We start from the raw sequence: 26,493 nt of genomic DNA, 5'->3' as shown, positions 1-26,493 counted from the left end.
TCGCTCCTCTTTCAGCCTGGCACTCCCGCTGTTGCTTGCCAACCAAATATTTGCCTAGCTGTTGCCTGCTGCACGGCTAGCTGCTTCCTGCTGCCTGGCTAGCTGCTGGCTACCTGCGGCCGCGCAGCAGCTCCCCCTCAGAGCCCCCCGGCGCCCCGCAGCAAGCCACCAGCTAGCCGGTGGCTAGCTGGTGGCTAGCTGGTGGCTAGCTGGAGCTATTTGTACTCGAAGTCGATGAGGTCGAGGGCGTCCGCAATTTGCTGCAGCGAGACAACAGCAGAAGGCATTCGGTAAGTGGCGCGGACAGAAGAGTCTGGCTTTGGGTAGGCCGTGAGGACCAGCAGGATGCGTTTTTGCTGCTGCACTGCTTCGGGGTGGGTCCAGCCGTGCTGCTGCTGCTCCTCGTCTGCTTCCTGCTGCTGCAGCGCCTGGGTAAACACTTCGATCTTCTCCTGCAGAGTCTCCGCCCCCGCCAGCTGCTGCAGCAGCTCCACGAAGGCCTTGCCGGGGAGGCGGCTGTACTTGCTGAGCGCGAGAATGGCCTCAATGCCATCTGCTGCGCTTCTGCTGCTGCTGCTGCTGCTGCTGCTGCTGGGGCCGGGGGAGCCCGCGGGCAGCGCGTTGGCGAGCCCGGAGAGGCGGTCCAGCAGCAAGTCCTGGGGACTGCCGTCAGGGTCGAGAGCTTCTTCAACTAAAGCTTTCAAATTTGTTTTTCGGTGCAGCAGCAAATCAAAACTCTTCAAAACTCTGTCCAGCGCCGCGCGCCCCAGCAGCTCGGCCACCTCCCCCACGTGGCTGGTGCCCTGCACCTGCAGGTACAGCGGCCGCCCCCACTTCCCGCTGCTGCTGCTGCTGCTGCTGCTGCTGTGCTGCAGCTCCTCGGGGGCGCTCACCCGCCAGTGGCCGTCGGGGAACAAAGTCTCGGCCTTTGCTTCGTAGTCTCCGAAGCACTCCAGGAACTCCCGGACCCTCCGGGGCCTCCCCTGGATCCAGTAGTCTTCAGCGCCAACAGTAATTGGAATGGGAAAGTTGTTCAAGAGGTTGAGCGGCAGGCGGGACTGCAGCAGCACAGTTTGGCTGGCAGCAGCAAAGACGGGGTAGCCGAAGCGGCGCAGCGGGCTGTGGCCCAGCCGCGCCTCCGGCTGCTGCTGCTGCTGCTTCACTGCAGCGCACGAGCTCTTCTGCGGCAGCTTCTGCAGCAGCCACCGAAACGCCCGCCGCAAAAACGAACCCAGCAGCTCGCTGCTGCCTTCCTGCTGCTGCTGCTGCAGCGCAGCAGCAACTTCTTTGTACAGCGAGCTGTCCACCCCCAGCCGCCGCGCCAGCTCGGCGCCCCCCAGCTGCAGCACAGCCTCAGCTAGCTGCAGCGCCCGCTGCTGCAGGGGGGCCCCCTCGGGGGCCCCCCCGGGCAGCTCGCCCAGCGACAGCTGTGGGTTCTTCTGCAGCGCAGCAGCAAACACTTCCGCCAGGCGTTGCAGCACAGGGTCCTCCTTGCTGATGCTGCTGCTGCTGCTGCTGCTGCCGCTGCTGCTGCTGCTGCTGCTGCTGCTGCTGCTGGGGGACGGCCGCTGCCGCCCCCGCGCGGACGCGCCGCTCAGCAGCAGCAAAAAGACGCACAGCAGCGCCAAAAACCGCATTTTGAAGCAGCAGCAAACGGAAATGAACTTCAAGTGGATTTGATTCAAATAAAACTTTTCAAATTAATCAGAAATGACACAACTGCTGTAGATACACCCCAGCCTGCCCCGCCCTGCCCAGAGCGCCACACCCACGCAGAATCCGCGCCCCAGAGACACCGGAATAAGGCCCCGCTGCTCTGCTGCTGCTGCTGCTGCTGCTGCTGCTGCTGTTGCAGCTACTGCGGACACTGCTGCTGAGACGGCTCCTGCTGCAGACACCGCTGCTGCTGGGGTTGCTGCTGCTGCTGCGCCGGCAGCAGCAGGCGTTGGGGTGTATGCACACTTGAAGCGAAGCAGCCGCGCGCCGACGGGCTGCCGCAAATGGCCGCAAGGGAAAAAACAAAAGGGAAAAAAAACACAAATAATGCAACTTTAGATTCCAAAAGCCCTAATTCTAAACCCTAAACCCTAAACCCTAGCTGCTGCTCCCGGGGGCGGGCGGGGGAGCGGACGCGCCTATTATGAGGGCTAGATGGCCCCAGGCCGGGGCGGCTGCTGCGGCCTCTCCGCGCAAATTGCTGCTTTAAACTCTTTTCCTAAATCAAAACCCACACAAAGTTTTATTTTCTTGACGGATTAAAGAAAAAATAAGCGAAAAGGAGCGAAAATCCGCGAGTTGCAGCGGCGGGAGCACCGGAGCAGCAGAGGCTGCGAGCCTGGCTTTGCCCCTGCTTCCGAAGCTGCTTATTTCTAGGGGCTTCGTGGGGCCTCCGCGGTTCAAAAGAATAATTCGAGGGAGTTAAATAAATTAAATTTGTTTTTCTGTTTTTTTCTGCAGTTTGAGGGGCACAAAGATGCAAACAATCACCGAAAACGAAATCCCCGCTGGCCGCCGATGGCGACCCCTCATCAGCCTGCTCCTCCTTCTCGCCCCGTCCGCATTTAGTGTATTTATTTTTTTTAATGTTTAATTTTTTATAAATAAAATTTATATTTTTATTTATTTCTTTCTTTTATTCCTCCTTTGCTCCCCTCGATTGACGCCGCATTTCCTGTTCGGCCGCTGCACGGGAGCGCCGAGCGATGGGGTGTCTGCGCAGGCGGGGGAGGCAAAATTAACGAACTTGAACTTTGAAAATAAATTCAAAATATATAATTTTTAACTTTAAATGCATTCTAATTATTTTAATTCAAAAGATTGCCTCGCAGATGCTGAGACAGCGCCGCTCTGGAGAGCAAACGACGCGAAATGCAGCAGCAGCAGATCGTCAGCAGCAGCAGCTACTGCTGCTGCTGCTGCTGCTGGCGATCTGCTGCTGCAGTAGCTGCTGCTGCTGGCGTTGCTTCCTTTCTCACTGCTGATTTTATTCATGGTGCCGCCGTTAATTTAGCCCTTGTTGCAGCCATTATTGCTGCTGCTGCTGGTGCCTCACTTGCCGCCGTAGCCGCCATAGCAGCAGCAGCAGTACCCGGTGCTGCTGCTGCTGCGGCAGCAGCAGCAGTAGTCGCTGCGGCAGGGAGCTGCTGCTGCTGCAGCGCTAAGTAGCATCATGAAGAGGAAGCAAAAGTCCCCCCAGCCATGCAGCAGCCGCTGCAGCAACAAGCCCATGAGCAGCAGCCCCAAGCAGCAGCCTGCAGCAGCACACTTTTGCTGCTCTGCTGCAGCTCGAGAGGAGCGTTAGCTGCTGCGCTGCTCCTGCTGCGTGTCTCCCAGCTAGCCAGCTAGCTGGTGAGCTAGCTAACAGGAGAAGACACTGTTAACTACTGGAGAGCTAGCTGCCTTGCATATCTAGTTAACTCCTAACGTAGCTAGCTAGCTACCTTCCATAGCTAGCTAGCTACCTAGCGTGGTTAGCTAGCTACCCAGCGTAGTCAGCTTGCCGGCCAGCGTAGCTAGCTAGCTACCCAGCGTAGTTAGCTAGCTAGCCAGCGTAACTAGCTAGCTAGCCAGCGCAGCTAGATAGCTACCTAGCATAGCAAGGCACAGCTAGCTAGCTGGCTTGCCAGTTGCCCAGCTAGCTAGTTAGCAGCTAGCTAGTTAGCAGCTAGCTAGCTACGCCGCTAGGCCCTCCCCTGCCGAATGGCTAGGGCCTTCAAGCTGCGCTACACTTTTACGCAGTGCGGCCCGCAGCAGCCGCTCACTTGCTGCTGCTGCTGCTGTTGCTGCTGATGCTGCTCCTGCAGCAGCCTTAGGGCAGGACAAGAAAAAACGAAGTTCACGAATAGCCAAAAGTATTGAAAATAAGTAAATGTTTAATTAATTTATTTATTTGCTTTGTGTCGGCAAGAACATAACGTCTCTGATGCTGCTGCTGCCAGTCAGCAGCAGCAGCAGCCGGTCCACCCCAACGCCCAACCCCGCCGTGGGGCACAGCCCCAAGCAAAGGCTTTGCAGAAAGTCCTGCAGCAGCAGCAGCAGCACAGCAGCAGCAGCAGCACGGTAACAGCAGCACAGCAACAGCATAACAGCAACAACAGCAGCAGCACATCAACAGCAGCACAGCATTACTTGATCTGTCGACTCAGGAGCAGAGCACCAGCAACAGCAAAAGCAGCAGCAGCAGCAGAGCAACAGCAGAGCAGCGGCAACAACAACCGTAGCAGAGCAGCAGCAGCAGCAGCAGCAGCAACAGCAGAGCGGCAGCAAGCGCAGGTGTGGCGAACCTCGTGGTCTGCTTGGGGCCCCGCGTCTTCAATCTGTAGATTTCTCTTTTTATTTCTAATTATTTGATTTAATTTAAATTCTTTTTGCTGCTGCTCTAATTTAAATTCTTTTTGCTGCTGCTTTAATCTCCTCCGCTGCTCCAGCGGGCAGCTCAGCTCTGCGTAGCCGTCAGCCACTTCCACTCCCCCCACATAGGTTTCGAAGCGCTCAGCCAGCGGCATGTCACCTGCTGCTGCTGCTGCTGCTGCTGCTGTGGCTTGTGCTGCTGCTGCTGGCGTTGCTGCTGCTGCTGCGGCTGCTGTTGGCACTGCTGGTGCTGCTGCTGTTGCTGCTGGGGGTGGTGGTGCTGTTGCTGATGCTGCCGCTGGGAGTGCTGCTGCTTCTGCTGCTGCTGCTGGGGCTACTGATGCTGCTAGGGGCGACAGCAGCAGCGGCGGGTGCAGCACATGGGTCGGCCTCAGAAGTTTCTTTTCTACGAATCTTTTGAAGAGAAAAGCAGACAAGTGCTCCTTGGTAGCGAGACAAGCAGCAGGCAGCGTCTGCTGCTGCTGCTGCTGCAGCAGCTCCGTCTGTCGAAGGGCCTGCAGCACACGCATGCGAGCCGCGCAAGCCGCAGCAGCAGCTCAGTCTTGCTGCAACGGGCAAGTGAAATTGCCGCTGCTGCTGCTGCTACTGCTGCTGCTGCTGCTGGTACCTCTTGCAGCGTGAGCTGCTGCAGGTCGATGCCCGTATGCATTCTGACTAAGTCCAGGTACTTATACTCCTCAAACGGAATCTCCAAATCGACAGAGACAAATCTTTGCTGCTCTTGGGGGTCCCTCAGCAGCAGCAGCCCCTGTTCTGTGAGGCCTGCTGCTGTTGCTGCTGCTGCTGCTGCGGGTCGCCGCCGGTGTCTGGGGACTGCAGCAACAGCAGCAGCAGCGGCCCGCAGCAGCTGCTGCGCGAGCTGCCGCATGTCTGCTGCTGCTGCCAAAGCCCGGTAAACTTCTAAAGAGACGAATTCAAAATGATGTCTCCAAGACAAGCCCTCGTTGCGGAAGCACCGGCCCAGCTCATAGACCTGCAGCAGCAGCAGCAGCAGCAGCAGCAGCAGAAGCAATAGCGGTAATAGCAGCAGCAACAGCAGCGATAGCACCAGTAGCAGAAATGATGGAGGGGAGTAGCAAATATGGAGCAGGAGACACAAGAAAGCAGGCTGGCGCAGCAGCAGCGGCAGCAGCAGCAGCAGCACCGACAGCAGCAGCAGCAGCAGCAGCAGCAAATTACCTTATCAGAAACGCCAGCAACAATCAGCTTCTTTAGGTTTAGTTCCGGCGCCTGGCGCAACACTACGCCTGTCTTGGTCTGCATGAAACAGCCAAATGCATGCTGCTGCTGCTGCTGCTTTGTCGTTGCTGCTGTTGCTGCTGTGGCTGCTGTTGCTGCTGCTGCTGCTCGAAGCTTACCGCATGGATCTGCGAGACGAAGAGACGGACTGTTTCAGCAGCTGGTGGAGCATCCTGCTGCTCCTGCTCCAGCTCCTGCTGCTGCTCCGGCTCCTGCTGCTGTTGCTGCTGCTGCTGCTGCTGCTGCATGCGCAGCAAGCAGGGGGTGTCTACAGCCAAATAGCCCTGAGCATCAAGAAAAGAGCGCAAGGCCCCTATTGCTGCGCTGCGGCACAGCAGCAAATGGCGCCTGGATGGCTGCTGCAGCAGCAGTGAGACCCCTGCAGCACCGCTGCTGCTGCTGTCTTGCTGCTGCCCTGGCTCCTGCTGCTGCTGCGCAGCTGCTTCTGCAGTCCAGCAATTCTCTTCCTCCTCCCGCTGCTGATGCTGCTGCTGCAGTTCGTGCTGCTGTTGCTGCTGCTGTTGTTGCCGCCGCTGCTGCTGGAAGTCTCGCAGCAGCTGCTGCTGCTTCTCGCCCAAATACTTCTGCAGCATCAGCAGCTGCGGGAGCCAGGGGTTGCGGCTGCCTTCCCCCTGCTGCTGCTGTTGCTGTTGCTGTTGCTGCTGCTGTTGTTGCTGCTGCAGCGCGGTAGCATAGATAGCTGGAGCTCCGAGGTCTGCCACGTGCTGCAGGAGCAGCCCGCGTGCTGCAGCAACAGCAGTAGCAGTCGGTGAGCAATTTGCTGCTGCTGCTGCTTCTGGAGGCAGCAACTGCTTAGCCAGCAGCACCACCTGGCCTACCCCCGTGTGGGGCCCCACGTGTGGGGCCCCGGGGGCCCCCTGGCTTTGGGAGCCCCCCTGAGTGTGGGGCCCCCCCTGGCCTTGGGCCGTGGGGGCCCCCAGAACCCCTGGCTGCTGGGCCTCCCTGGGGTTTTGAGGCCCCCCTTGGGTCTCCCTTGCTGTTGCTGCTGCTGTTGCTGCTGCTCCTGCTGCTGCTGCTGCTGCTACAGCCAAAGTCAATTCTCCTTTCTTTGTTCTCTTCAGGGCCCCTCTTACTAGTATTATGTCCCCCAAATCCAGCAGCGGCAAAAGCTGCTGCGGGGCCAGCGGGGCCCCCCCTGGGGGTGCAGAGGCCCGCTCACCCCGTGCTGCTGCTGCTGCTGCTGCTGCTGCGCCTGCAGCGTGCTTCGGGCTGCTACCGAAGTACACCTGCAGCTTATTTTTGCTGCAGCCATCGAGATAAGACAGAGGAGTTATATCTACAAACAAGCCCCCATTCCGCACGCTCGAGATGCGGCCATAGGCAGCTTCTTGCTGCTGCGGCCGCTGCTGCTGCTGCGGCTGCTGCTGCTGCTGCTGCGGGAAGGCTGTTGTTTCAGCTGCTCCTGTTGCTCCTGCTGCTCCAGGGGGCAGCGTGGAGTACCTCTCGTGTATGTCAGAAATGCTGCTGATGCCCAGACCCCGCTGCTGCTGCTGCTGTTGCTGTTGCTGCTGCAGCAACTCTTCTGTGGTAGGGTGAGTGTTTATGCCTAGGACGGCCCGCAGCAAAACCCACTTTGAGACCCGGCGCAAAAAGTCCGCATCTCGAAAGCACAAACTGCTGCTGCTGCTGTCAATGCCGCTGCTGCTGCTGCTGTTGCTGTCAATGCAGGTGGTGCTGCTGCTGCTGCTTTCGATGCAGCTATTGCTGCTGCTGCATTTTGTTGAGATGAGCCTAAATGCCCGGAGTTCATTAAAGCTCTCCTTCCTGCAGTGGATTTGCCTCCGTGCCCGCTGCTGCTGCTTCTGCTGCTGCGGGTGCTTTTGCTGCTGCTGTTGCCAGGCCGTTGCTGCTGTGGAAGAAAAGCTGTTCACAAGAAAGGCCCCACAAGCAGACGCATGTCTGATAGGTCTTGCTATTGCTGCTGCTGCTGCTGCTGCTGTTTTCGGTGTCAATCGATCTGCCGTCGAAGGCCCTCCAGCAATCAGCAGCAGCAGCAGCAGCAGCAGCAGCAGCGTGAGCTGAATGAGCACTCCATTCTGTCTCATATGGCTGCATCAGCAGCAGCAGCCGCAGCGCGAGTTGCTGCTGCTGCTCGCCATAGGACAGACAGCAGCTCTGCTGACGGCGTTGCTGTTGCTGCTGCTGCTCCTGCTATTGCTGTTCGTGCTTCTAATGCGCTGCGGCTGTTGCTGCAGCTGCTGCTGTTGTTGCTGCTGCCGTTGCTGCTGCTGTTGCTGCTGTTTCTGCTGCTGCTAGAGCTGCACACTGGGGGGCCTCGAGCGCAGCTACCAGCAAGCCAAGGCCAACCTGCACTGGAACCTTAAGCCCTAGACCCTAAACCCTAAACCCTAAACCATGAAAATTCGAGCCTAAAGCCCTAACAGCGGTTGAGTCATAAGGTTAAATATAATGATAAAAAGGAGGCAGCTATAAAGGACCGAGGATAAGGGGCCCTCAGTAGTCCTGGGGCTCTGCTGCTGCACAGCCCCTGCCTGCTGCGCTGCAGCAGCTGCACAGGCAGCAGCAGCAGCTGCAGCAGCAGCAGCGCGAGCTGAAAATTGCTGATCTAGTGCGGGAAATTCGGGCCAATTTGCGTATCTCTGTGAGCTGAGGAGACAGGCGCTTTCCTGCTGCTGAGCAAGACACGGATCCCAGCAGCAGCAGCAGCTGCAGCAGTGTTGCTGCTGCGGCCCCACGAGCTCGCGAGACAGCGGGGCCTCTTTCTCTTATTCAGAGCGACTCTTTGAGTCTTGGCAGCAGCAGCAGCAGCAGCAGTGCCCCAGGCGTCTCTTAAGCAGCGGCGGCGTCAGCAGCAGCAGCAGCAGCAGCAATAGCTGCAGCAGCAAGATGGCAGCAGCACACGAAGACTTCTTCAACGGCCGCGGCAGCGAATTCGACTTGGTGCAGCAAGATGAGTTCTTACTAGACAACGGCGACCCGGCTCAGGACCTGCAGCAGCAGCTGCAGCAGCACCGCCAGGAGCTGCTGCAGCAGGAAGAGGAAGCGCAGCAGCAGCAGCAACAGCAGCAGCAGCAGCAAGACCTCGTTTTAAACAACGGCGTGGAGTTCCCCTCAGGCCAAACCCTAATTGATAAAAGGGAAGACTCCAATGACCCTTTTTCAGCCCCAGGGGCCCCAGGGGCCCCCCTAGAGGGCCCTCTGGGGGCCCCCCTGGGGGCCCCCCTCGCTCCCTCCCTAGAGGTTTCTCTGGGGGCCCCCACAGGGACCCCACAGGGGCCTCCGATGGGGGGCCCCGCCCCCTGGGGGGCCCCCCTTGGGGGCCCCGATCTGGGGGCCCCTTTGGGGGCCCCCCAGAGTGCTGCTGAGATGCTGAGCCCTGAGGAGGCGGCGAAGCAGCAGCAGCAGCAGCAGCAGCTGCTCATGCTGCAGCGGCAGAAAGAAGAGCTGCAGCAGCAGCTGCAGCAGGAAATCGAGGCCCGGCGGAGGGAAGACGAGGCCCTGCGGCAGCAGCAGCTGCAAATTGCTGATGAAGAAATAAAGGGCTTTTATGAACAGAGAGAAAGACATCTGGAGAGAAGAAAGGCACAGCTCAGGTTTGCTGCTGCTGCTGTTGTTGCTGCTGCTGCTGTTGTTTGTTTGCTGTTGTTGCGGTGCCGCATGTGCTGCGGTTGTGCTGCTGCCGTTGCTGCTGCCCTGCTGTTGCTGCTGCTGCTGCTGCTGCAGTTGCTGCTTGTAGCATTTGCTGCTGCTGCTGCGAGTGCATTTGTGGGCTGCTCAGAGCTAAGGCAGCAGCAGCAGCAGAAAAAGACAAAAAGGACTGCGGCAGCGGCTGGGCGAGAGTGCTGTGGCTGGTGGAGAGAAGCAGCAGCAGCAGCAGCAGCCAAGCAGCAGCAGCAAAAGAAAAGGACCGCCCTGAACTGGGGCGCATGCGGCGGCTGCTCGTGGAGCTGGCAGCAGAGGCCCCGCGAGCCTGAGCAGCAGCAGCAGCAGCAGCAGCAGCAGCAACTGCTGATGCAGGTACTGCTGCTGCTGCTTTTGCTGCTGTGTCGTGTGTCTTCTAAGACAACGGCCGGATTTCTGTGGCAGCAGCAGCTGCATATTCTGATGCTGTTGTTGCAGCCGCTGCTGCTGCTGCGCATACTGCTGCTGCAGCCACTCCTGCAGCTTCTGCAAATACTGCTGCTGCAGCCACTCCGGCAACTGCTGCTGCAGCCACTCCAGCAGCTGCTGCTGCAGCCGCTGCTGCGACTACTCCTGCTGCAGCCACTCCTGCAGCTGCTGCTGCAGCTACTGCTGCTGCAGCCACTCCAGCTGCAGCAGCAGCAGCACCAGCAGCTGCTGCTGCTGCTGCGCGTCTGTTTATATACGACACAAATATAAAAAACTATTGCGCCTATTTGGAAAGAAATATAAAGGCAGCAGCAAACGCATATAAACAAATGTTTATATAAATATATATATATTTTATATATTTTACATATATATATATTAGATATGTAAATATATATATATATATTAAACATAAGTGTATATAGATTTATCTTTATATTTATGATCTTTTAATTGGATCTAATTTATATAAAATAGCTTCTATTTATATCAATTTAATTAAATATTAATTTTGGTTTAAAAGGTATTTTTATTTTTTGAAAATTCTTTTAGTAAGCGCGCTGAGGGCTTTTTGCTGCAGCTGTTTAGCCCACAGCGGGAGTGGAAGGATTAAAATGAAAGTAAGAATAATTTAAATTGAAATTGAAAATAAATAAACAGAAATAATTATTTAAATTGTTTCCTTTCCTGCGAATTAGATGGGGAGATGAGTCTTGAGAAGATTCCCAAATTCCCACATTAAACCCCACAGGAAAGCTGCTGCTGCTGCTGTGTTGCTGCTGCTGCTGCTGTGTTGCTGCTGCTGTGTTGCTGCTGCCTTCCTGCTGCTTCTGTCTTGCTGCTGCTTTCTTGCTGCTGCACTCGCGCTGCAGCTTTCGTGCTGCTCTTATCTTGGTGCTTCTTTTTTGCTGCTTCTTTGTTGCTGCCTCCAGTGCAATTGCGATCAAGTACTTTTCCTTTTTGCTGCTGGCTGCTGCTGCTGCTGCCAAATAATTAAACTTTTTATAAACAGAGAAAAATAAATAAATGAAACGAATGTTCCCGTCTCGACGAGGTGTACGTACACCTCAGCCTGCTGCTGCGGAAGCAGCAGCAGGCTGTGTACGCAGCGCAGCAACACAAACTCCAGCAGCAGCAGCAGCAGCAACAGCTGCTGCACATGCTGCCGGGGCTTTCTAAGCCAGCGAAAGGGCTCAGCCCCGGTGCCCCCCGCCGCCTATTGTTACTTGTTATTTATTATTAATTATACTTTTATTTATTATTATTTACTGCTTTTTATTTTTTATTTTTATTGTTTATTGATCAAGATCAGCATCGGGGGGCCCCTGCTCAATGAGCTGCTGAATCCTTTCGAATTCCTCCGTAGTGAGGTCGCCGTCATCTGCTGCTGCTGCTGTTCCTGCTGCTGCTGCTCCTGCTGCTGCTGCCTCCGTGTCCTCCTGGAATCCAAAGGACTTGTAGCCGAAGGCCAGCACTGCGCTGCTGCTGCTGCTGCTGCTGCTGATGTCGCAGACGTTCGGGTGCACCCGCAGCAGCAGCTCGCCGTCGCCGCCCCCAGGAACTGGCTGGCCCTGCGCACATACAGTGACCCTTTTGCTGCTGCTGCTGTTGCTGCTGCTGCTGCTGCTTGTCTCTCTTTCTCTTAATTTGAAGTTTTTTGTTTCAAATTTATGCTGCTACCATCAGGGCTGCTGCTGCTGCTGCAGTGCCGCTTTGCAGCATTTCCGGCATTTGCTGCACCCCCAAACCGGTAAAGGATTAGTTGATGGTTGGCAAATTAAATTATTTATGTATTTATTTATGTTTATTTATTTATTTATTTATCTATTTATTTTTCAATTAATCCATTAAGACACTCACCAGCAAGTACCCGTCTTGGTCTATCAGCCGCTGCACAATCAGCCGCAGCTTTCTGTACCATTCATCCAGTACTTCTGCGTCATCAGGCTGCAGCACATCTTCTAGCCACCTGCAAGCAGCAGCAGCAGCAGCAGCAGGTGCAGCAGCAGGTGCAGCGAAAGGTGCAGCAGCAGCAAGTGTGGTGCAGCAGCAATGAATGCGGCCACAGCAATAGCGACGCATGCAACAGCAACACCCGATCAAATGCACGTGCAGCGGCAGCAGCAGCAGCAGCAGATGCCGCAGCAGCAGGTGTAGCGGCTGCACCGGGCACCAGCAGCAAGTGCCCCTAACACAATTAATACGAGATCGAAACTGCACCCGCGATTACGTCCGTTGTGAGCGCAGCAGCAGCAGCAGCAGCAGAGGCAGCAGCAGCAGCAGCTGACCATTCGATGACCACGTGCGAAGACACTCCTTGGAAGGAGTCGGTTTCAGCTGCTGCTGCTGCTTCTTTTTGCGAAATGTAATCTATTATTTGAGAAGCTATGCGTCTGTAATCATCTTGAGAAATGTGCATTTCCTGCTGCGGTCCTGCTGCAGCAGCAGCAGCAGCGCCGTCCTCGCCTTCGCCTTCCTGCCGCTTGTCGCTCTCTGCTGCTGCTGCTGCTGCTGGCTCAGTCAGCCGGATGTCTTCTGTGTGCATTATGCGGTGGAGAGAAGCTCTAAAGAAAGAATTGGAAAGCAAAAAAATATAATAAAATATACACAAAAGTTTCTTCAGAGAAGTAAATAACCCAAAGATACACCTGAAAACGGATACATGCATGTTCTTCTTGGGGTGTATAGGCCGCTCCGACTGGCAGCATAAACTTGCACTGAACACTCGCGCTGCAGCACAGTGCACCAACTAGGGTTTAGGGTTTGGGAGTTAGGGTTTAGCGCTTAGGGTTTGGCACCTGAATATGTTGACGGCTTCTTTCGCGTGCTCTTCTCGGACGAAGTCGCTGAAGTGAAGGCGAGCGACCGCCTCTGCAAGGCCACCCACCAGCAAGGGTTTAGGGTTTACGGTTTAGGGTTTGAGGTTTGGAGCAGGAAACCCGCCAAGCCATCTCTGTTGTCTTTCTTTCACTTGCGGTGTATAGCCAGCTGGGATTCCATCTGGGGTGTACAGGCAGCTGCTGGGGTGTACAGGCAGCATGTCTGCATGGACTGGAGCCAGCGCCTACGGCTTAGGGTTTAGGGTTTAGGGTTCAGGCGGACCCGATAAGCGAATGAGAGACTCCAACTGACGAACAGTAATCCTCATGTTGTGCTGCAGCCCTGGCTGCGCGTCCATCAGCCGCAGCGCCACGTAAGCCTCCATCAGCCGCCGCTTGCCCTCGTCTACGCACAAACCCTAAACCCTAAACCCTAGACCCTAAACCCTAAACCCTGGAGCCTAGACCCCAAACCCTGAGGGCTGGCCGTAAGCGGCGGGCTGCTCACCCTAAAAGTCACGCAGGTTCACAGCAAGGACAAAAGCCCACGCGGGAGGCTCGGATTTAGGGTTTGCGGTTTAGGGTTTAGGGTTTACCGGTCATGATGGGTTTGAGCTTTTGGGCGCACTCGACGTAGAGACGCAGCTCATCTTGAGTTAGAGAATCTGCTGCTGCTGCTGCTGTTGCTGTTGCTGCGGCGTCCTCAGGGCTCATGTGGTAAGCGGCCTGAGACAGCAGCAGCCGTGCAGTGTACAGGCAGCTGCTGCTGAGGTGTACGTACACCCGCTGCGGTGTACAGGCAGCTGCTGCGGTGTACAGGCAGCTGCTGGGGTGTACAGGCAGCTACTGGGGTATACAGGCAGCTGCTCGGGTATACAGGCAGCTGCTCGGGTGTACAGGCAGCTGCAGTTGCGAATGCGGACGCGGTGCTTGAAGGGCCTTTCGCAGCTAGGGTTTAGGGTTTAGGGTTTAGGGTTTACGAGGTGGTCGAAGATGGCGCTGTCTCTGGCCTCGTCGGCCTCGTCAATTAAAGTAAAAAGCAAATCAAATCGCGACAGCAGCGGCGCAGGAATATGAACATTAGCAGCAAAACTTTTGCTGCGGTCGTAGCGCCCGAAGCGCGGGTTGCATGCAGCCAGCACGCTCGCCCGCGCATTCAGCGTCGCCTGAGCCCACCCCACACGATCCCACACGATCTCAGCCGATCCCAGCCGATCCCAGCCGATCCCACACGATCCCAGGCGATCCCCAGCCAGCCCCACACGGTCCTAAAGCGACCCCACACGATCCCCAGTTGGCCCCACACGGTCCCAGGACTATCCCACACGATCCCAGGCGATCCCATAAAATTGGAAGACGATCCCACGGCGGCTGAAGCCAGCAAAAGCGATCCCAATGAAACCCCACACGATCCAAACACGATCCCATACGATCCCAGTCGCCCTTACACGATCCCAACACGATCCCATATGCCCAGTAGCATTTCAACGCAATGAGGGAGGACCCCACTTCAGCCCAGCACGGCTAGCAGCAGCAGCAGCAGCCACGGAAGCAGCAGCAGCAGCAGCAGGAAGCAACAGCAGCAGGAAGCAGCAGGAAGCAACAGCAGGAGGAAGCAGCCAGGGAAGATGCTTGCAGAGCTGCTGATTGCCTGGGCGTGTGAACGCTGGTTCCACCGCACAGTCACCGGAGAACCCCTAATGTTTAGGGTTTAAGGTTTAGGGATTAGGGTTTAGGGTTTAGGGTTTGCAGGAACCTGAATGCCAGCCTTGGCTATGGAAATTGTCTGCTGCTCCATCGCCTCGTGAATCGCCACTCTGTCTTTTTCATCCATTTTGTCGAACTCGTCGATGCAGCAAATCCCTAAACACAAACCCTAAACCCTAAACCCTAAACCCTAAACCAGGACTTCCGAGCCCTAAACCTGAACCCTAGGCTGTGAGACCTCGGCACACTGTGAGTCCAAGGCGATGGCTGGCGCCAAGGCGAGGGTTTAGGGTTTAGGGTTTCCTACCTTGGTCGGCGTACATGAGGGCACCTGCCTCCAACACGTAGTCTCCCTGGTCCGGATCTCTGCGCCGACGCAAACCCTAGCCCTAAACCCTAAACCCTAAACCATAAACCCTTGTCCCTGGCTTCGTCTGTCGAAGCCTGCGAGCAACTCCGCGAGCCTGTCGGCTTCACCTCCCGCCTGCTGGCGGCTCGTGGCCCGGCCGCCCCAGGGCCTAGGGTCTAGGGTTTAGGGTTTAGGGTTTACCTGACGACTGCAGCGGTGAGCCCCGCTGCTGTGGAGCCCTTGCCGGAAGCAAAAACCGCCCGAGGGGCAAAAGACTCCACCCAAGTCAGCAGCTGGCTTTTGCTGGTCGAAGGGTCTCCCACAATGCACATGTTCAGGTCTCCTCTGCAGCAGCAAACCCCAAACTCCTGCTGCTGCTGCTGCTGCTGCTGACGCTGCTGCTGATGCTAACGCTTCTGCTGCTGTTGCTGCTGCTGCTGCTAGTACTGCTGCTGTCGCTGCTGCTGTTGTTGTCGTTGCTGCTGCTGCTGCTGCTGTTGCTTCGCCTGCGGGCTGGCAGCAGCAACTGGTGCCGCGGGAGGCGAAGGGACTGCTGTTAATCGAGGGCGGCTAGCCAAGGCTCTAAACGTAAATAATTTAAACTAATTTAACCTAAACCCTTTTTAAGGATTTTAAAAGAAAGCTTGCCTGAGTCTTGAGCTGCCAGTCTCCTTCGTTACTCCTCCTGTAATGGTCAGCAGCAAACCCTTCTTGATGTCTTCGTAGCCCCACACCTGCAAGCACCGAAGCGGCAGCAGCACGTGTCGCAGCTGCTGCTGAAGCCGCCGCGGCTGTAGCAGACGCTGCTGCAGCAGGTGTTGCTGCTACATCAACCAGCCAAGGGCAGCAGCAGCAGCAGACAGGCCCTCCGCAGCAGCAGCACCGGCGCAACCTTGCGCAGCACCACCACCGCCACCAACGCCATAGTCAGCAGCAGCAGCAGCAACAGCAGCAGCAGCAGCAGCTTGTACTCTGGGCGCAACGCTCCGAACGAGGTAAGAAAGGCAATCTGGGCGCTCCGCAACTTCTCGAATCCACTCGAAGGCTCCTCTGCTTAGAAAGTCGCTGGCTTGAAACAGCTGAGACGCAGCCGCAGCAAACCACTAGGGTTTAGGGTTTAGGGTTTAGCGTCTAGGGTTTGGGAACAGCGTTTGCGGGGAGCCGCGCTGGGCAAAGGGCACACCAAAAGGCTAAGAAAAGAAGGCTCGGCTCTGATTCGCTGAGTAGGGTCTAGGGTTTAGGGTTTAGGGTTTGCAATTCAGGGTTTAGAAAATTGGGTTTCAGGTCCCGGGGAAGCAGCAGCTGCACGTAGGGTGTGGAGGGCGCGTGTTCGGGCGAGAGCCTCCGAGGGTTTAGGGTTTAGGGTTTACTTCTCTGCCGTCGTCGACGGCCTGCTCCTGCTGCGCCGTAGAAAGAGACTCAATGTTAATTGCCAAAAGACAAATTTTAAAGTTCAACTCCCTAACTCCTAAACCCTTAAGCCCTCGCAGCGCGCTGCCCCCCAGGGCTTCTGAGCGCTGCCGCGCCTGGCGCGAGACCGAACTGCAGCAGCAGCAGCAGCAACAGCAGCAACAGCATTAGCAGCAGCAACAACAGCAGTGGAAGCAGCAGCAGCGGCAGCAGCAGCGGCGGCGGAAGCAGCAGCGGCAGCAGCAGGGGCGTTAGAGACGAACAAACTCACTGCTCGCGGGCAGTGCATGCTTTAGCGGCCAGAACTTAGGGTTTAGGGTTTAGGGTTTGGGGTTTAGGGTTTAGGATTTACCGCGGCAGCTCTCCGGGCTTTAGAAGCGCTGGAATATCTGGCACAGCAATTAAAGCCCCCGTGATCAACACCACGTCGCCGGCGTAAACACAATCAACCAACGAGTGCCTGCCAGAAGCAGCAGCAGTAGCAGCAGCCGCAAGTACACATGCAACAGCAGCAGCAGCAACAGCAGCACACGCAGCAGCTGCTGCAGCACGACATGCTGCAGCAGCGCTTCCGCCGCCGCCGTCCCGCCCCCGCAGCACCACCCGCAGCACCAGCAGCAGCAGCAGAGCCCGGCGCCTCCCTTCCCCTTCCTCTTCGCAGCAGCAGCAACACCAGCAATAGCAGCAGCAGCAGCAGCAAACCTGGCGATGACGTCTATGGAGCGCGGCACTGCTGCTGCATGCATCTCCCCCGAGGGCTCCTGCAGCCGCAGCTTTTGCCAGTCGCTGAATTTGGAAAGTTCTGTGACCAGCCTCCAGTCGAGGCTGTTGTGGCACTGGGGGCTGGAGCACTTCACGGGCTGCACGCAAACCCTAAACCCTAAACCCTAAACCCTAAACCCTAGGCCCCGAGCCGCACAGCAAGCTGCAGCAGCGGCGTAAACGCCTGCAGCAACCGGAAGCATCGAGCCCACCCCAGCCCGCGCCCTGCAGCCCGCGCCGCCCACCTAGGGTTTATGGTTTAGGGTTTAAGGTTTAGGGTTTACCTGGGTGTACTTGAAAGCCTGCGCCACCCCCTCCTCTATGTTGCCGCAGTCCCCACACAGAAAAGCCCCGTGCAGCAGCTCCGGGCGGACATCTGTAGTGCGGGTGACTAAACCCTTGATGCAGCAGATGCTGCCAAGCATGCTGCAGCGAATGCTGCTTATGCTGAGCCGCAAACCCGAAACCCTAAACCCTGAACCCTAAACCCTAGGCCCGGAACATTCCACACAGCGGCTGCAACACTGGCACCCAGCAAAACCCTCAGCACCCTCGACAGCAAGCCGAGGCACCGAACCCTGCTGGGCTCGCAACATAAGCCCCAAACCCTAAACCCTAAACCCTAAACCCTAAACCCTAGATTACCTATGCACGTATCGCGGCACGTCGTGGAGCTGCAGATACACCGTGGCAGGGTTGCAGGAAATGCGCTGCGCGACTTCATCCGCCATTTGCTGCACCCGCTCTTGCAGCAGCGGCTGAATCCTGCAGCCACAAACCCTAAACCCTAAGCCCTAAACCCTAAACCCTAGACCCTTCGCTCCAGTGGGCACGCGCTTTTCCCGGCGTCCAGCTTCCGCACGCAAAACGTTTCCCTTCCCGTCTGCTTCTGCGCACTCGAGGGCTTACAGCTCAGGGCTTATGGTTTAGGGTTTAGGGTTTAGGGTTTAGGGTTTAGGGGGACCTAATGTAGTTCTTGCGGATGTGGTGAGCCAGCTTCAGGCCCGCGTCGTCAACAGGGGCCCCCTGGGGGGCCCAACTCTCTACATCAGCTAAATGGACTTTGAGGGTTTTGCAAGAAGAGAGAAGGCGAAGAGAAGCTGCCAGCCGGCGCAGGTAGCAGTGCTCTGCGTACAAACCCTGAACCCTAAACCCTAAACCCTAAACCCTAAACCCTAGATGCTGCGCGCGTCGCGAGATCGAATAACCTCCAGCTCCCTTTTTCCTCAATTCCAAACCCTACACCCACTGCTTTGAAACTTAACCCTAATATCCTGATGCTCAAAACCCTCACCCTAAGACCTGAACCTTAAACCCCAAACGCTAAACCCTAAACCCTAAACCCTTGTTGAACGTGCCTGTGATGTCTGACGGCAGCCCCTCTGCAGCTTCTCCTTGCTCCAGGTCGTCAGCTGAAGGATCTGGACCTTTAAAAACCCTCAAAAAATGGGCAAAGAATATGGCGAAGTTCCTGTCCTGAAGACACGCCAAACCCTAAACCCTAAACCCTGAACCTTAGGCCCTAACCCCTAAACCCTGCACCCCGCAGTATGAACACTGCACTAAAAGCCCTGAACCGGCATTATATCCCCTCCTCTTGATCTTTGGAGAGCATCCGAGGCCCAGGACACGGCGAGCTAGCGTCCACGCTCTAGGGTCTAGCTAGGGTTTAGGGTTTAGGGTTTAGGGTTTGAGCACCTGCACTGTGGCGGGGTCATCTCTGCCCGAAGCATTGTTGTTGGCTGTAGAGGCAAAGCCAGAGGGGCCCGCCATAGACTGCTGGGGGGCCCCCGGGGCCTCAGGGGTGGCGAAGGGGCCCCTGGGCCCCTCTGAGGCAGTGGCGCTGGCCGCCATTGCTGCTGCTGCTGCTGCGGCTACCGCTGCCTTTGCTGCTGCTGCTGCTGCTGTTGCTGCTGTGGGGGGAGCAGCCGCAAAAGACAGAAGTTAGGGGGGGAGGGGTAGGGCCCCGCGGGCTGAAGAAGGAGGGGCTCAGGCGCAGTGAGCCTAGCACCTGAATTCCAGTCTTTCAGCTTTTAGATGCAACTAGATAATTAAAAATTAATTAATTTTTCATTAACACGGCAGAAGATGTGCGCCTGTGCAAATAAGCGAAGCCCTGGAATGCCTAACCCGAAACCCAACCCACCAGGCGGCTGCGAGGGTGTTGCTAGGTGGTAGTAACACCTACACCCCCAAGGGTTTAGGGCAGAGCACTTTTCCAACTAATGCAATTTCCCACTAAGTCCTGAATACTTGCAAGCATATGGGTCTAAATTTGCGTCTCATTTGTCCCGATTAGGCACCCAGGGTTTAGGGTTTGGAGCTCGGGTTTAGGGTTTAGCTCAACGTGGGGCCAGCAGGCAACGCTTCTCGTGTGGGATGTGTGCCTAGACGCCGAAGTAGAGTTTAGGGTTTAGGGTTCAGGGCCTAAGTTTTGGGACCTAGGGTTTAGACCTGAGGGTTTAGGCATTGGGGTTTCGGGCGCACGGCTCGCTTCGATGTTCTGCGAGGCTCGAACCAACGCAAACTGCAGCAAGGGGAGCATTGAAAAACTGCCAGATCATATTTTGGTGAAGAAAAAAACCTCCAGATCCACCCTGGTGGAGGTTTTCTGGGTTTTACACCGGCTTACGTTGCTGCTGAGTCCTTGAGAAGTTCCATTTTCGAGGTACAGCAGGGCCAAGTGGCCCTAGAGCAGTGCAGGCTAAGGGCTCCGAGTGCGCGACGTTAGCTAACAGGCCTACACCCTAAACCCCAAAGCCTAAACCCTAGGGGAGCTCCTGGGAGAAGCCTTAACCGCATATCCGGCGCAGCACAACTTCAAAACTTTGAAACTGCCGTGTAGGGGTGGGGTTGTTGTAGTATGTGGTCTCAGGAGGCCCTAGATATACACATATATATGTATGTATTATATATATATTATGGCATTCAAAACTTGAAATACGTGGGGAGTGAGGGCCCCAAGGACTGGGCAACGTGAAGTAACAGCACTAAGGAAGCTCCAAACCATTTTATGAGCGTGACTGATAAACGCTTTGCAAGAAAAGAATGGAAGGCTGAACAGAAGGGCCAAAAGTCACATGTTGCGCTTCTTGTAGAGCAGTAATGGACCGCAAATGGGTGAGGAAATGCGAAGCCTCTTTCTTGTCCCCAGAGTTGCCCCATGAGAAGACGCCGGGGATTTCTTTGCTGCTAGATTTGAGCCTCAAAAGAGATGTAAAAGAATGGCTTTTGCGACTCCCTTGGGGGCAAGAAAGCCGGGCTTAGGAAAGCTTTGGGGAATAAAATGGACCAATGGACCACGAAAGAAGTGCAGCAGCCCTGAGGAGCAGCAGAAAAGAAAACCATGGGCCAGGGCCGCAGCAATAGACAGCTGGGCAGCTCTCTCTCGGCCAGAAACACTTATCTTTTCCCCAAAACTGTCCTTCATAGGAAGAGGGAATTGTCTGTCATTTACACAAGATCTTGGGCAATCAGAATGGCGTCAAATGCCTTAGGCTTCCCGGATTAGCGAAAATCCTTAAAATCCCATATTGAAAATCTTGCTGGGGAGTTACCGAAAGCGCTCTTCTTGAGCTACTCCCCCACCCAGTCAATGCGTAGCTGCGTTGCTTGCAAAATAAATAAGCATCATTCTGGAAATAAAGAATAAAAGTTCCAGTTTTTTCTGTAGCAGCCAGAGTAAGAAAGCTGCATGATGCGCTGGTGTTCAGAAAATCCTTTCGCGGGTTTCGAGCCATTTCAAATTGAGCATGTAATGCTATATGCATACTGCACAGAATGCTCAAGCCCTCAGTTTCCGGCTTCTTACTCCCAATTTCGCTTCTCTATTTTCACAAAATCCATTTGCTTCTCTGTTTTACCATAATTCCCATTTGGTTCTTTCATTCACACAATTTTGCTTCGGCGCTGCAGCACGAGTTGCACCGCAGCGGGAAGCTCTGGTTGCCTGCCAGTCGCCTCTAGGCGCAAATTTCCTGTTTCTTGTACCTTTGGTTTCATTCATGACAAGTGGATGCTCGCATTCGCTGCTGGCGAAGGAGGCTTTCTCTGCGCACAGATTTATTCCACTTTCTTGGAGCTGCGGCTGCAGCCTGGAGTGAAACGAGGCCGTGGAGCTGTTAATTAACCACAAAAGTGCCTTAAATCTCTGTATCGCAAGCATTTCAGTTAAACTTCATCCCCTCCGTCACAGCGGCGAAAAGGCGTTGTGCTGCGCTGCAGCTGCCGCAGCACTTGTGCGAAAGAAGCTCGACCTCAACACTTTGTCTCAATTCTCCGTTTATGGATGAGATTGTATAGCCTCGTGTGCTCATATATGCCCGTTTATCGAAATACAGTGTTACAAATGAGTATATTCGTATGCGTGTGAAAAAAAAGATAGAGGTATGCATTTTCACCAGCACAGCAGCAGAAAGCTTGCTGCATGTTTCAGCCACTCTTCAAAAATAGTAAAGTGATATTTTCTTCCTCGAACATTTTTTTGCTGAAATATTTCTTACCTGGCTTTGACTGGCCTGGCGCGGAGTAGTACTGCCAGTGGAATGAGCTGCAGCTGATGAGTTCACTTTCGTCTTTGTCGTAAGCCGTGTTCTTCAGGGCAACACGAAGTCATTCAGGGAGAAAAAAGTAGTTTAGGGCTTTTCCTGTGGGCTTTGCTGCATCTTGGAGTCCCATGAATTGCGGAGAAAACCCAAGTCACTGAATTCTATGCTGGCCAGACGCACAAGCACATAAGTTGTGTTTGTTTCTCAAAAGGCCAACTTAAATCCGTGACAACTGTTGGGGTTGTGTCAGGATATTCATATTTGCGGTTTCTGCCTTATCGTGGAAAACTGAAAGTTGCGGCTAGCAAGTTATTCAAGATCTATAGCCTTTATTTGAAGCCTGAACTACCCTGTGCATGCGATTCGAAAAATACAAGAACACCCATTCTCCATAGATGCACATCAGTTTCTCTCTTTGCAGCATCTGGCTCGTGCTGTAACCCACATATTATTTCTGCTGCGCAGGCGCATGCGTTTATATGGCCTGTCCCAGACACATCAATCTCACAGACTTGAGAACCACCTCCACTTGCGTCGAGTGAATTCAAGATGCTCTGCTATGTTGAGAAGCCCTAAACTAATAAGAATCATTCTGCCCTCTTGAACGGAAATTACACCAAACTAAGATAGCCGGAAGCATTTTGCATTCTCGAATGGAAAGGAACCTCTCTCATCGACTTAGCAAGTGCTATAAATCTGCATTTTCTACTTAATGCAAAACCTTCAATTGCTGCCTGTGTTTAAGCCGCATTATTCCGTTTCTTGAAGCAGCATCGAAGCGCCGCACAACTGCCTAGAGGCGAGCTTATGGAACTCCCCGCATAGATACGTTCCTAAGGGACCACTTCGCCCCGACATTGCCGGAAGAGACCTTAACTACTCAACATATACCTAGGAAAGGCTTAGTTTCCGGTGCATAATGAAGTACAGACGCTTTACTGCGGCAATTTACGGTGGGCGACGCTGCCAGCACAAAAAAGCCAAAGCAGAGCTTCCCAGGGCATCAGGTAGTATAGGCTGGTTACGGTGTAGTAGTGCCATTTTCTTCAGGAAGTGAAGCTCTGGCTATGTCCTTGCACTATACAACACATGCACAAGCATAAATGCCCCGCTCCTGTCGATGCTGCTTTCTGCGGGCGCTCACCGGCCCGCGTTTCGCCCTTGCAGCACGCTTTGCCTGGCTCGCTATTCATTACCCGATCTTACAAAGTATTAACTAAATATCGTCAATGTTTCCTTGGTTGGCTTTCGAGGCCGCTTCAGAGGGTCCCAGAGAGCAATTTTTTGTGGGGTGGGGGCTGTGCCGAGGGCTGCGCAGGATCTGACGAACGGTGGCGAAAGAAAAAAAGGCAAGTAGGTTGAAATGTCTAGGATGTTTGGATTTCGCTCGATCTGCAAATATCTTTCAGAAGAAATACTGTTAGAAACCGTCTTGCGCCCGCCCATGCTGTGTGCGTTGCTGAGGCCTGAAGGGGGCTGCCGTGCGGGAACAGGTACCCGCTTTCCCGGCGCGTGGTCCAGAACCACTCCACAGTTCGAGCAGGAGGTGACAATCAGCTTCATTTTATTGCTTTTAATTTGCGGCTAAGAGCAAAACGAGGGCGAATTCATTTGAATTTATGTAAGGAAGGCACGCATCCGACTTTAGCGACGGTTGACGCGCATCCACGGCGCTGTGCGCCCTCTGTGTCTCAAGACGTCTTAGCACTTCGTGCGGTTGATTTCTCGCTTATGCATTGGATTTATCGCTCCAAATACTTCAAAAGCAAATTGCCTCCATAGCGAGGTCTTAGCCTGTTCCCAGCTGGAGACGCCCAGCCAACAAGGCCTGTCCCTGCGGATTTAAGCGGAAGCCCTCGGTGCCTTATGGGCGTCTGAAAGCTGTGGAAGCTTCGGCTCCTAGGCATTGCTTAATGTTTGCACAGAATCAGATTCCCGCCTCACACAGCGGTGAAACAAGTCGTGGAATCCACCTTAGTCGTTTTGTCGTTTTTTTTTTTGCGTGGATTGAGTCCCGCGGCTACTGAGTTGCTCGTGAAGCATGCTCGCGGCTGCAAATTAGCAGACTTGCATGCACAGAGCGGAGGGGGAGTAGAAGTAAAGAGGCTGGCGAGGAGGAAGCTGGGGGTGGCAGCTTTTTTGTTTGTTTTTTGTGGTGCGTGCATAGTGCGTTTGTCGGCATCTTTGTTGTGAACATAGCGACTCCCGAAGCCTCCCATTTTGGTCCAGTCTGGCTGCTTCCGCGGCATTCAATTCACGTGCTCCCTCCAATTTTGCTGCCGTTTTCAGGCGTCCTCTTGTTGGCCCCGCCTCTCCACTGCAGTGCTGAAGATGGATCCCACGTCCCTGAGTGCGCCGCCGCCGTCGAGCATTCCAAGAGACTTCAAACTGTTGGATCCTCCGTTTTTGCTGGCAGACTTGCCTCAGGGTGGGCGGCTGCACCGCCAGCAGGGGCGCCGCAGGTACAGCGGCGCGCTGCTTTTCATGGTGCTCTCGAGCTTGGGTTTGGCCTTCAGCATTTTCGGCGTGAGTCGCCAGCTGCAGCATGGGGAGCCCGGCCCCCTTGCTGGGGCCGTCAGGCCGGGTCAACATTCAAGTGCTGCGCAGCAGGGCCGCCCCGTGCTGCGGAGGGTGGATGATGAGCGGCGGCTGCCGCCCGATGCTGCACGGGGGAAGCAGTATTTGGCTCAGGCGTTGTCGGCGCTGGAGTTGAAGAAGGCACAGGAAGTCAGCGGCCCCCCCGCCTCTGAGAACGCCCGCGAGGCGCTGGAAATGCTCGCGTACCATTTGTCTGGCGGTTTCTCGAGGAAAATTGTTGGCCAGACTGTGCGCCTTGAAGAAGTTGCACCTTTTGACGAATCTGTGACGCAGACGTTCGGGACTGAGTATGAAGTGACCCGGTTTCTGGGCGAGGGGCTGTTCTCGTTGATCCTGGAAGTCAAAGACAAGGAAAGCCAGCGCTTCTTCGCGCTGCGGGTACCCTTTGGAGCGAACCAAGAAGATCAAGCAAGCAGGTTAACGTCAGAAGACGAAGAAGACGAAGACTCAAACGAGGAAGGGGAGTCCACAGAGGAACGCCTGACGGAGGCGCTTTCTGAATTGCTTTTGGCTGAAGAGGAGGGTATACGCACAGCCCTGGACAAGACTCCCGCAGCTAAGGGCGCCTCCCACAGAGGAATTGCAGTGCCGCTGGCGACAGCGGAACTCGAAGATATGCCGGCGGATCTGTACGCTGAGGGTTTGGTTGTTTCAAACAAAGTGCAGCTGACGGAGCTCTTCTACGGGGACCTCGAGACCCTTCTAGAGCATAGTCCGTTGCTGCCGCTGGACGCGAAGATCTACATTGCACAGCGCTTGCTCCTGCAGGTGTTGCACCTGCAGGAAATCGGCGCCTGCCATAACGACTTGAAGTTGAGCAGCTGCTTCATGCGGGCCGACGGGTCGTTCCTATTGGGTGATTTCGCCTCCATTAATGTTGCGGGGACGGAAGCAGGCAAATTTGTCGGCGCCACGCTGGCTTTTACTGAGCCAGAGCTTTTCATGAACATCAGGAAGGGCATAGAAACGGCAACGCCAGTGGTGCCGGAGGCGAGGAGTGATCTGTGGTCTCTGGGTGCTCTTCTTTATGAACTGTTTACGGGGGATCTGCCGTACGGTTTGTCAGCACCCGCGCATAGCATGGACCGTCTGTATATTCATTTCACTGAGCTGCTACAAAGAGATATATCAAGTGCTGTGCTCGTCCCGGAGATGGCGAAGTCGCACGTGCCAGAGCGGTGGCAAGAGCTGCTCACTAGGTTGCTGCAGGTTAAGCGGGAAAAACGTATAACCGCGGATGAAGTTATAAAGGAATTTTCAGACCTCTGGCAATAAGCGGGTCAGGGTTGCCGGGCTACCGCTGTCGTCTTTCATGAACAAACGTGAACATGATGAAGAACACGGGATTTGGGCATTTGGGCGTGTTCGTGAACAGGCAAGGCGGAGGGCGGCAGAAGAGAACTCTTTTTTTGTCGAAAGTAACATTGCAGGAGACTCAGACGCAAATGGTGAGCTGTTGTGATTACGGGGCAAGATGGCGCAGTCGGCGACCAAATACGAAAGCATGTGGCATCGTTTTATCTTTACCTTGCAGCGCTTGCCTGTGTTTGGGAAACCAGCTTTTTAAAGCGCGCCGCTGCGTAAATTCATGCCGCATTTGCCGTTTACGCGGGGCCGGAGATACAAGCGCAGGTGCAGTCATTTGTGTGCCGTGCAAAGACGCCGAACGTTGGCTGCAGCTGTTGTGGAATCCAGCACACTGGGCTCGCTTTTGCTTGACTTTCCCCTTCCCCGGCTCCCAGTCGCTTTTGTGCCCATGCAGCATCAATGGGGTGGAGCAACGGAGTTTGACCAACCAACACAGTTACTACAGGACAGCAACAGCAAGGGCCTCCAAGGTGTGTGACTGGCGCCAGTTGTCCCATATTATACTGGTTCGAGCCATTGCAAGCTGCTGAATTCATATTGGCAGCTTATCTTGTTTTTTGTTCTTGTTGGACTCCGTTTTAGACGGATACTGCCTGAGCAATAGTTAAATGAATCGGTCCATCTGTGAATGGCAATCCTTCACAAGTTCACACAGATATCTTTCGTTCCCGGAAGACTAGCTCTTCAACGAGAGATGCAGATTATGGGGGATTTTTTGTGATTCTTCATGCTGAGGGTAGAGGCTTTGCCACGTGTCAATTTGTCCAGTGGCTGCTTACATTGCTGCAGGAGAGTCTGTGCAGCGAACTCTTGTGCAACTTTAGATTCCCGGAACGTACAGGCGGGTCACCCAACAGATTATGCTTATGTTGAAGGCGAAATGCCGAACTGACAAGCCTTCTGTGTGCTCTGCGTGATCGGCATTGAACTAAAGCGGCAAGCTATCCGTGCTGTGGACGGACGAAGGGGCCTGCGAAGGACTGCTTACGCGGCTTCTAAAAGACACTGTAGAAGTGAAGTCAAGTTTGTAGTGAGTAGGAAAGTAGAAATGCGAAGAAAGTCAGGGACAGAGCGACGCAGGGGGGAAGAGACAGTGGGTATTCCCTTGGGAGCCTTTAGAAAGCCGTCCGTTTCCTCGTGGTTGTGCCTTCTCTGGCATAAAGAGGTAGTATAGTGTTGATTATATTCAGTTAAACTGATGCTTCAAAGTTTATATAAGATAAGCTTCAGA

At 55.0% G+C, this 26,493-nt stretch overlaps 5 protein-coding genes across 5 annotated transcripts; 2 read left to right on the top strand and 3 right to left on the bottom strand.

Annotated features, from left to right (window-relative positions):
* Window positions 1-215: 215 nt before the first annotated feature.
* Window positions 216-1,637, bottom strand: ETH_00028875 (uncharacterized protein; the record flags this gene model as incomplete). Its single annotated transcript, XM_013374217.1, has 1 exon — window positions 216-1,637. The coding sequence occupies one exon, from the start codon at window positions 1,635-1,637 to the stop codon at window positions 216-218; it is 1,422 nt and encodes a 473-aa protein (XP_013229671.1).
* A 2,248-nt stretch (window positions 1,638-3,885) lies between these two features.
* ETH_00028870 (lysyl-tRNA synthetase, putative) lies at window positions 3,886-7,676 on the bottom strand (the record flags this gene model as incomplete). The annotated part of the gene is made up of 5 exons (XM_013374216.1): window positions 3,886-4,020; window positions 4,284-4,865; window positions 4,979-5,344; window positions 5,551-5,628; window positions 5,730-7,676. The coding sequence occupies 5 exons, from the start codon at window positions 7,674-7,676 to the stop codon at window positions 3,886-3,888; spliced, it is 3,108 nt and encodes a 1,035-aa protein (XP_013229670.1).
* Window positions 7,677-8,478: 802 nt separating this feature from the next.
* On the top strand, window positions 8,479-9,566 carry ETH_00028865 (uncharacterized protein; the record flags this gene model as incomplete). The annotated part of the gene is made up of 2 exons (XM_013374215.1): window positions 8,479-9,185; window positions 9,371-9,566. The coding sequence occupies 2 exons, from the start codon at window positions 8,479-8,481 to the stop codon at window positions 9,564-9,566; spliced, it is 903 nt and encodes a 300-aa protein (XP_013229669.1).
* A 1,431-nt stretch (window positions 9,567-10,997) lies between these two features.
* On the bottom strand, window positions 10,998-18,603 carry ETH_00028860 (DNA replication licensing factor, putative; the record flags this gene model as incomplete). The annotated part of the gene is made up of 20 exons (XM_013374214.1): window positions 10,998-11,273; window positions 11,563-11,671; window positions 11,991-12,266; window positions 12,501-12,573; window positions 12,805-12,927; window positions 13,118-13,247; window positions 13,502-13,789; window positions 14,278-14,384; window positions 14,536-14,594; window positions 14,779-14,920; window positions 15,284-15,311; window positions 15,549-15,656; window positions 15,948-16,119; window positions 16,340-16,447; window positions 16,690-16,847; window positions 17,034-17,196; window positions 17,395-17,514; window positions 17,714-17,876; window positions 18,093-18,225; window positions 18,448-18,603. 20 exons carry the CDS (start codon window positions 18,601-18,603, stop codon window positions 10,998-11,000), a joined length of 2,892 nt encoding a protein of 963 aa, XP_013229668.1.
* A 5,024-nt stretch (window positions 18,604-23,627) lies between these two features.
* On the top strand, window positions 23,628-25,169 carry ETH_00028855 (uncharacterized protein; the record flags this gene model as incomplete). The annotated part of the gene is made up of 1 exon (XM_013374213.1): window positions 23,628-25,169. One exon carries the CDS (start codon window positions 23,628-23,630, stop codon window positions 25,167-25,169), a length of 1,542 nt encoding a protein of 513 aa, XP_013229667.1.
* Between the last annotated feature and the right edge of the window lie 1,324 nt (window positions 25,170-26,493).

The sequence above is a fragment of the Eimeria tenella genome, genomic scaffold, assembly GCF_000499545.2.
Source record: "Eimeria tenella Houghton genomic scaffold, Eth_scaff2, whole genome shotgun sequence".
Taxonomy (NCBI): domain Eukaryota; phylum Apicomplexa; class Conoidasida; order Eucoccidiorida; family Eimeriidae; genus Eimeria; species Eimeria tenella.
This window is presented reverse-complemented; position numbering and strand designations above follow the sequence as displayed.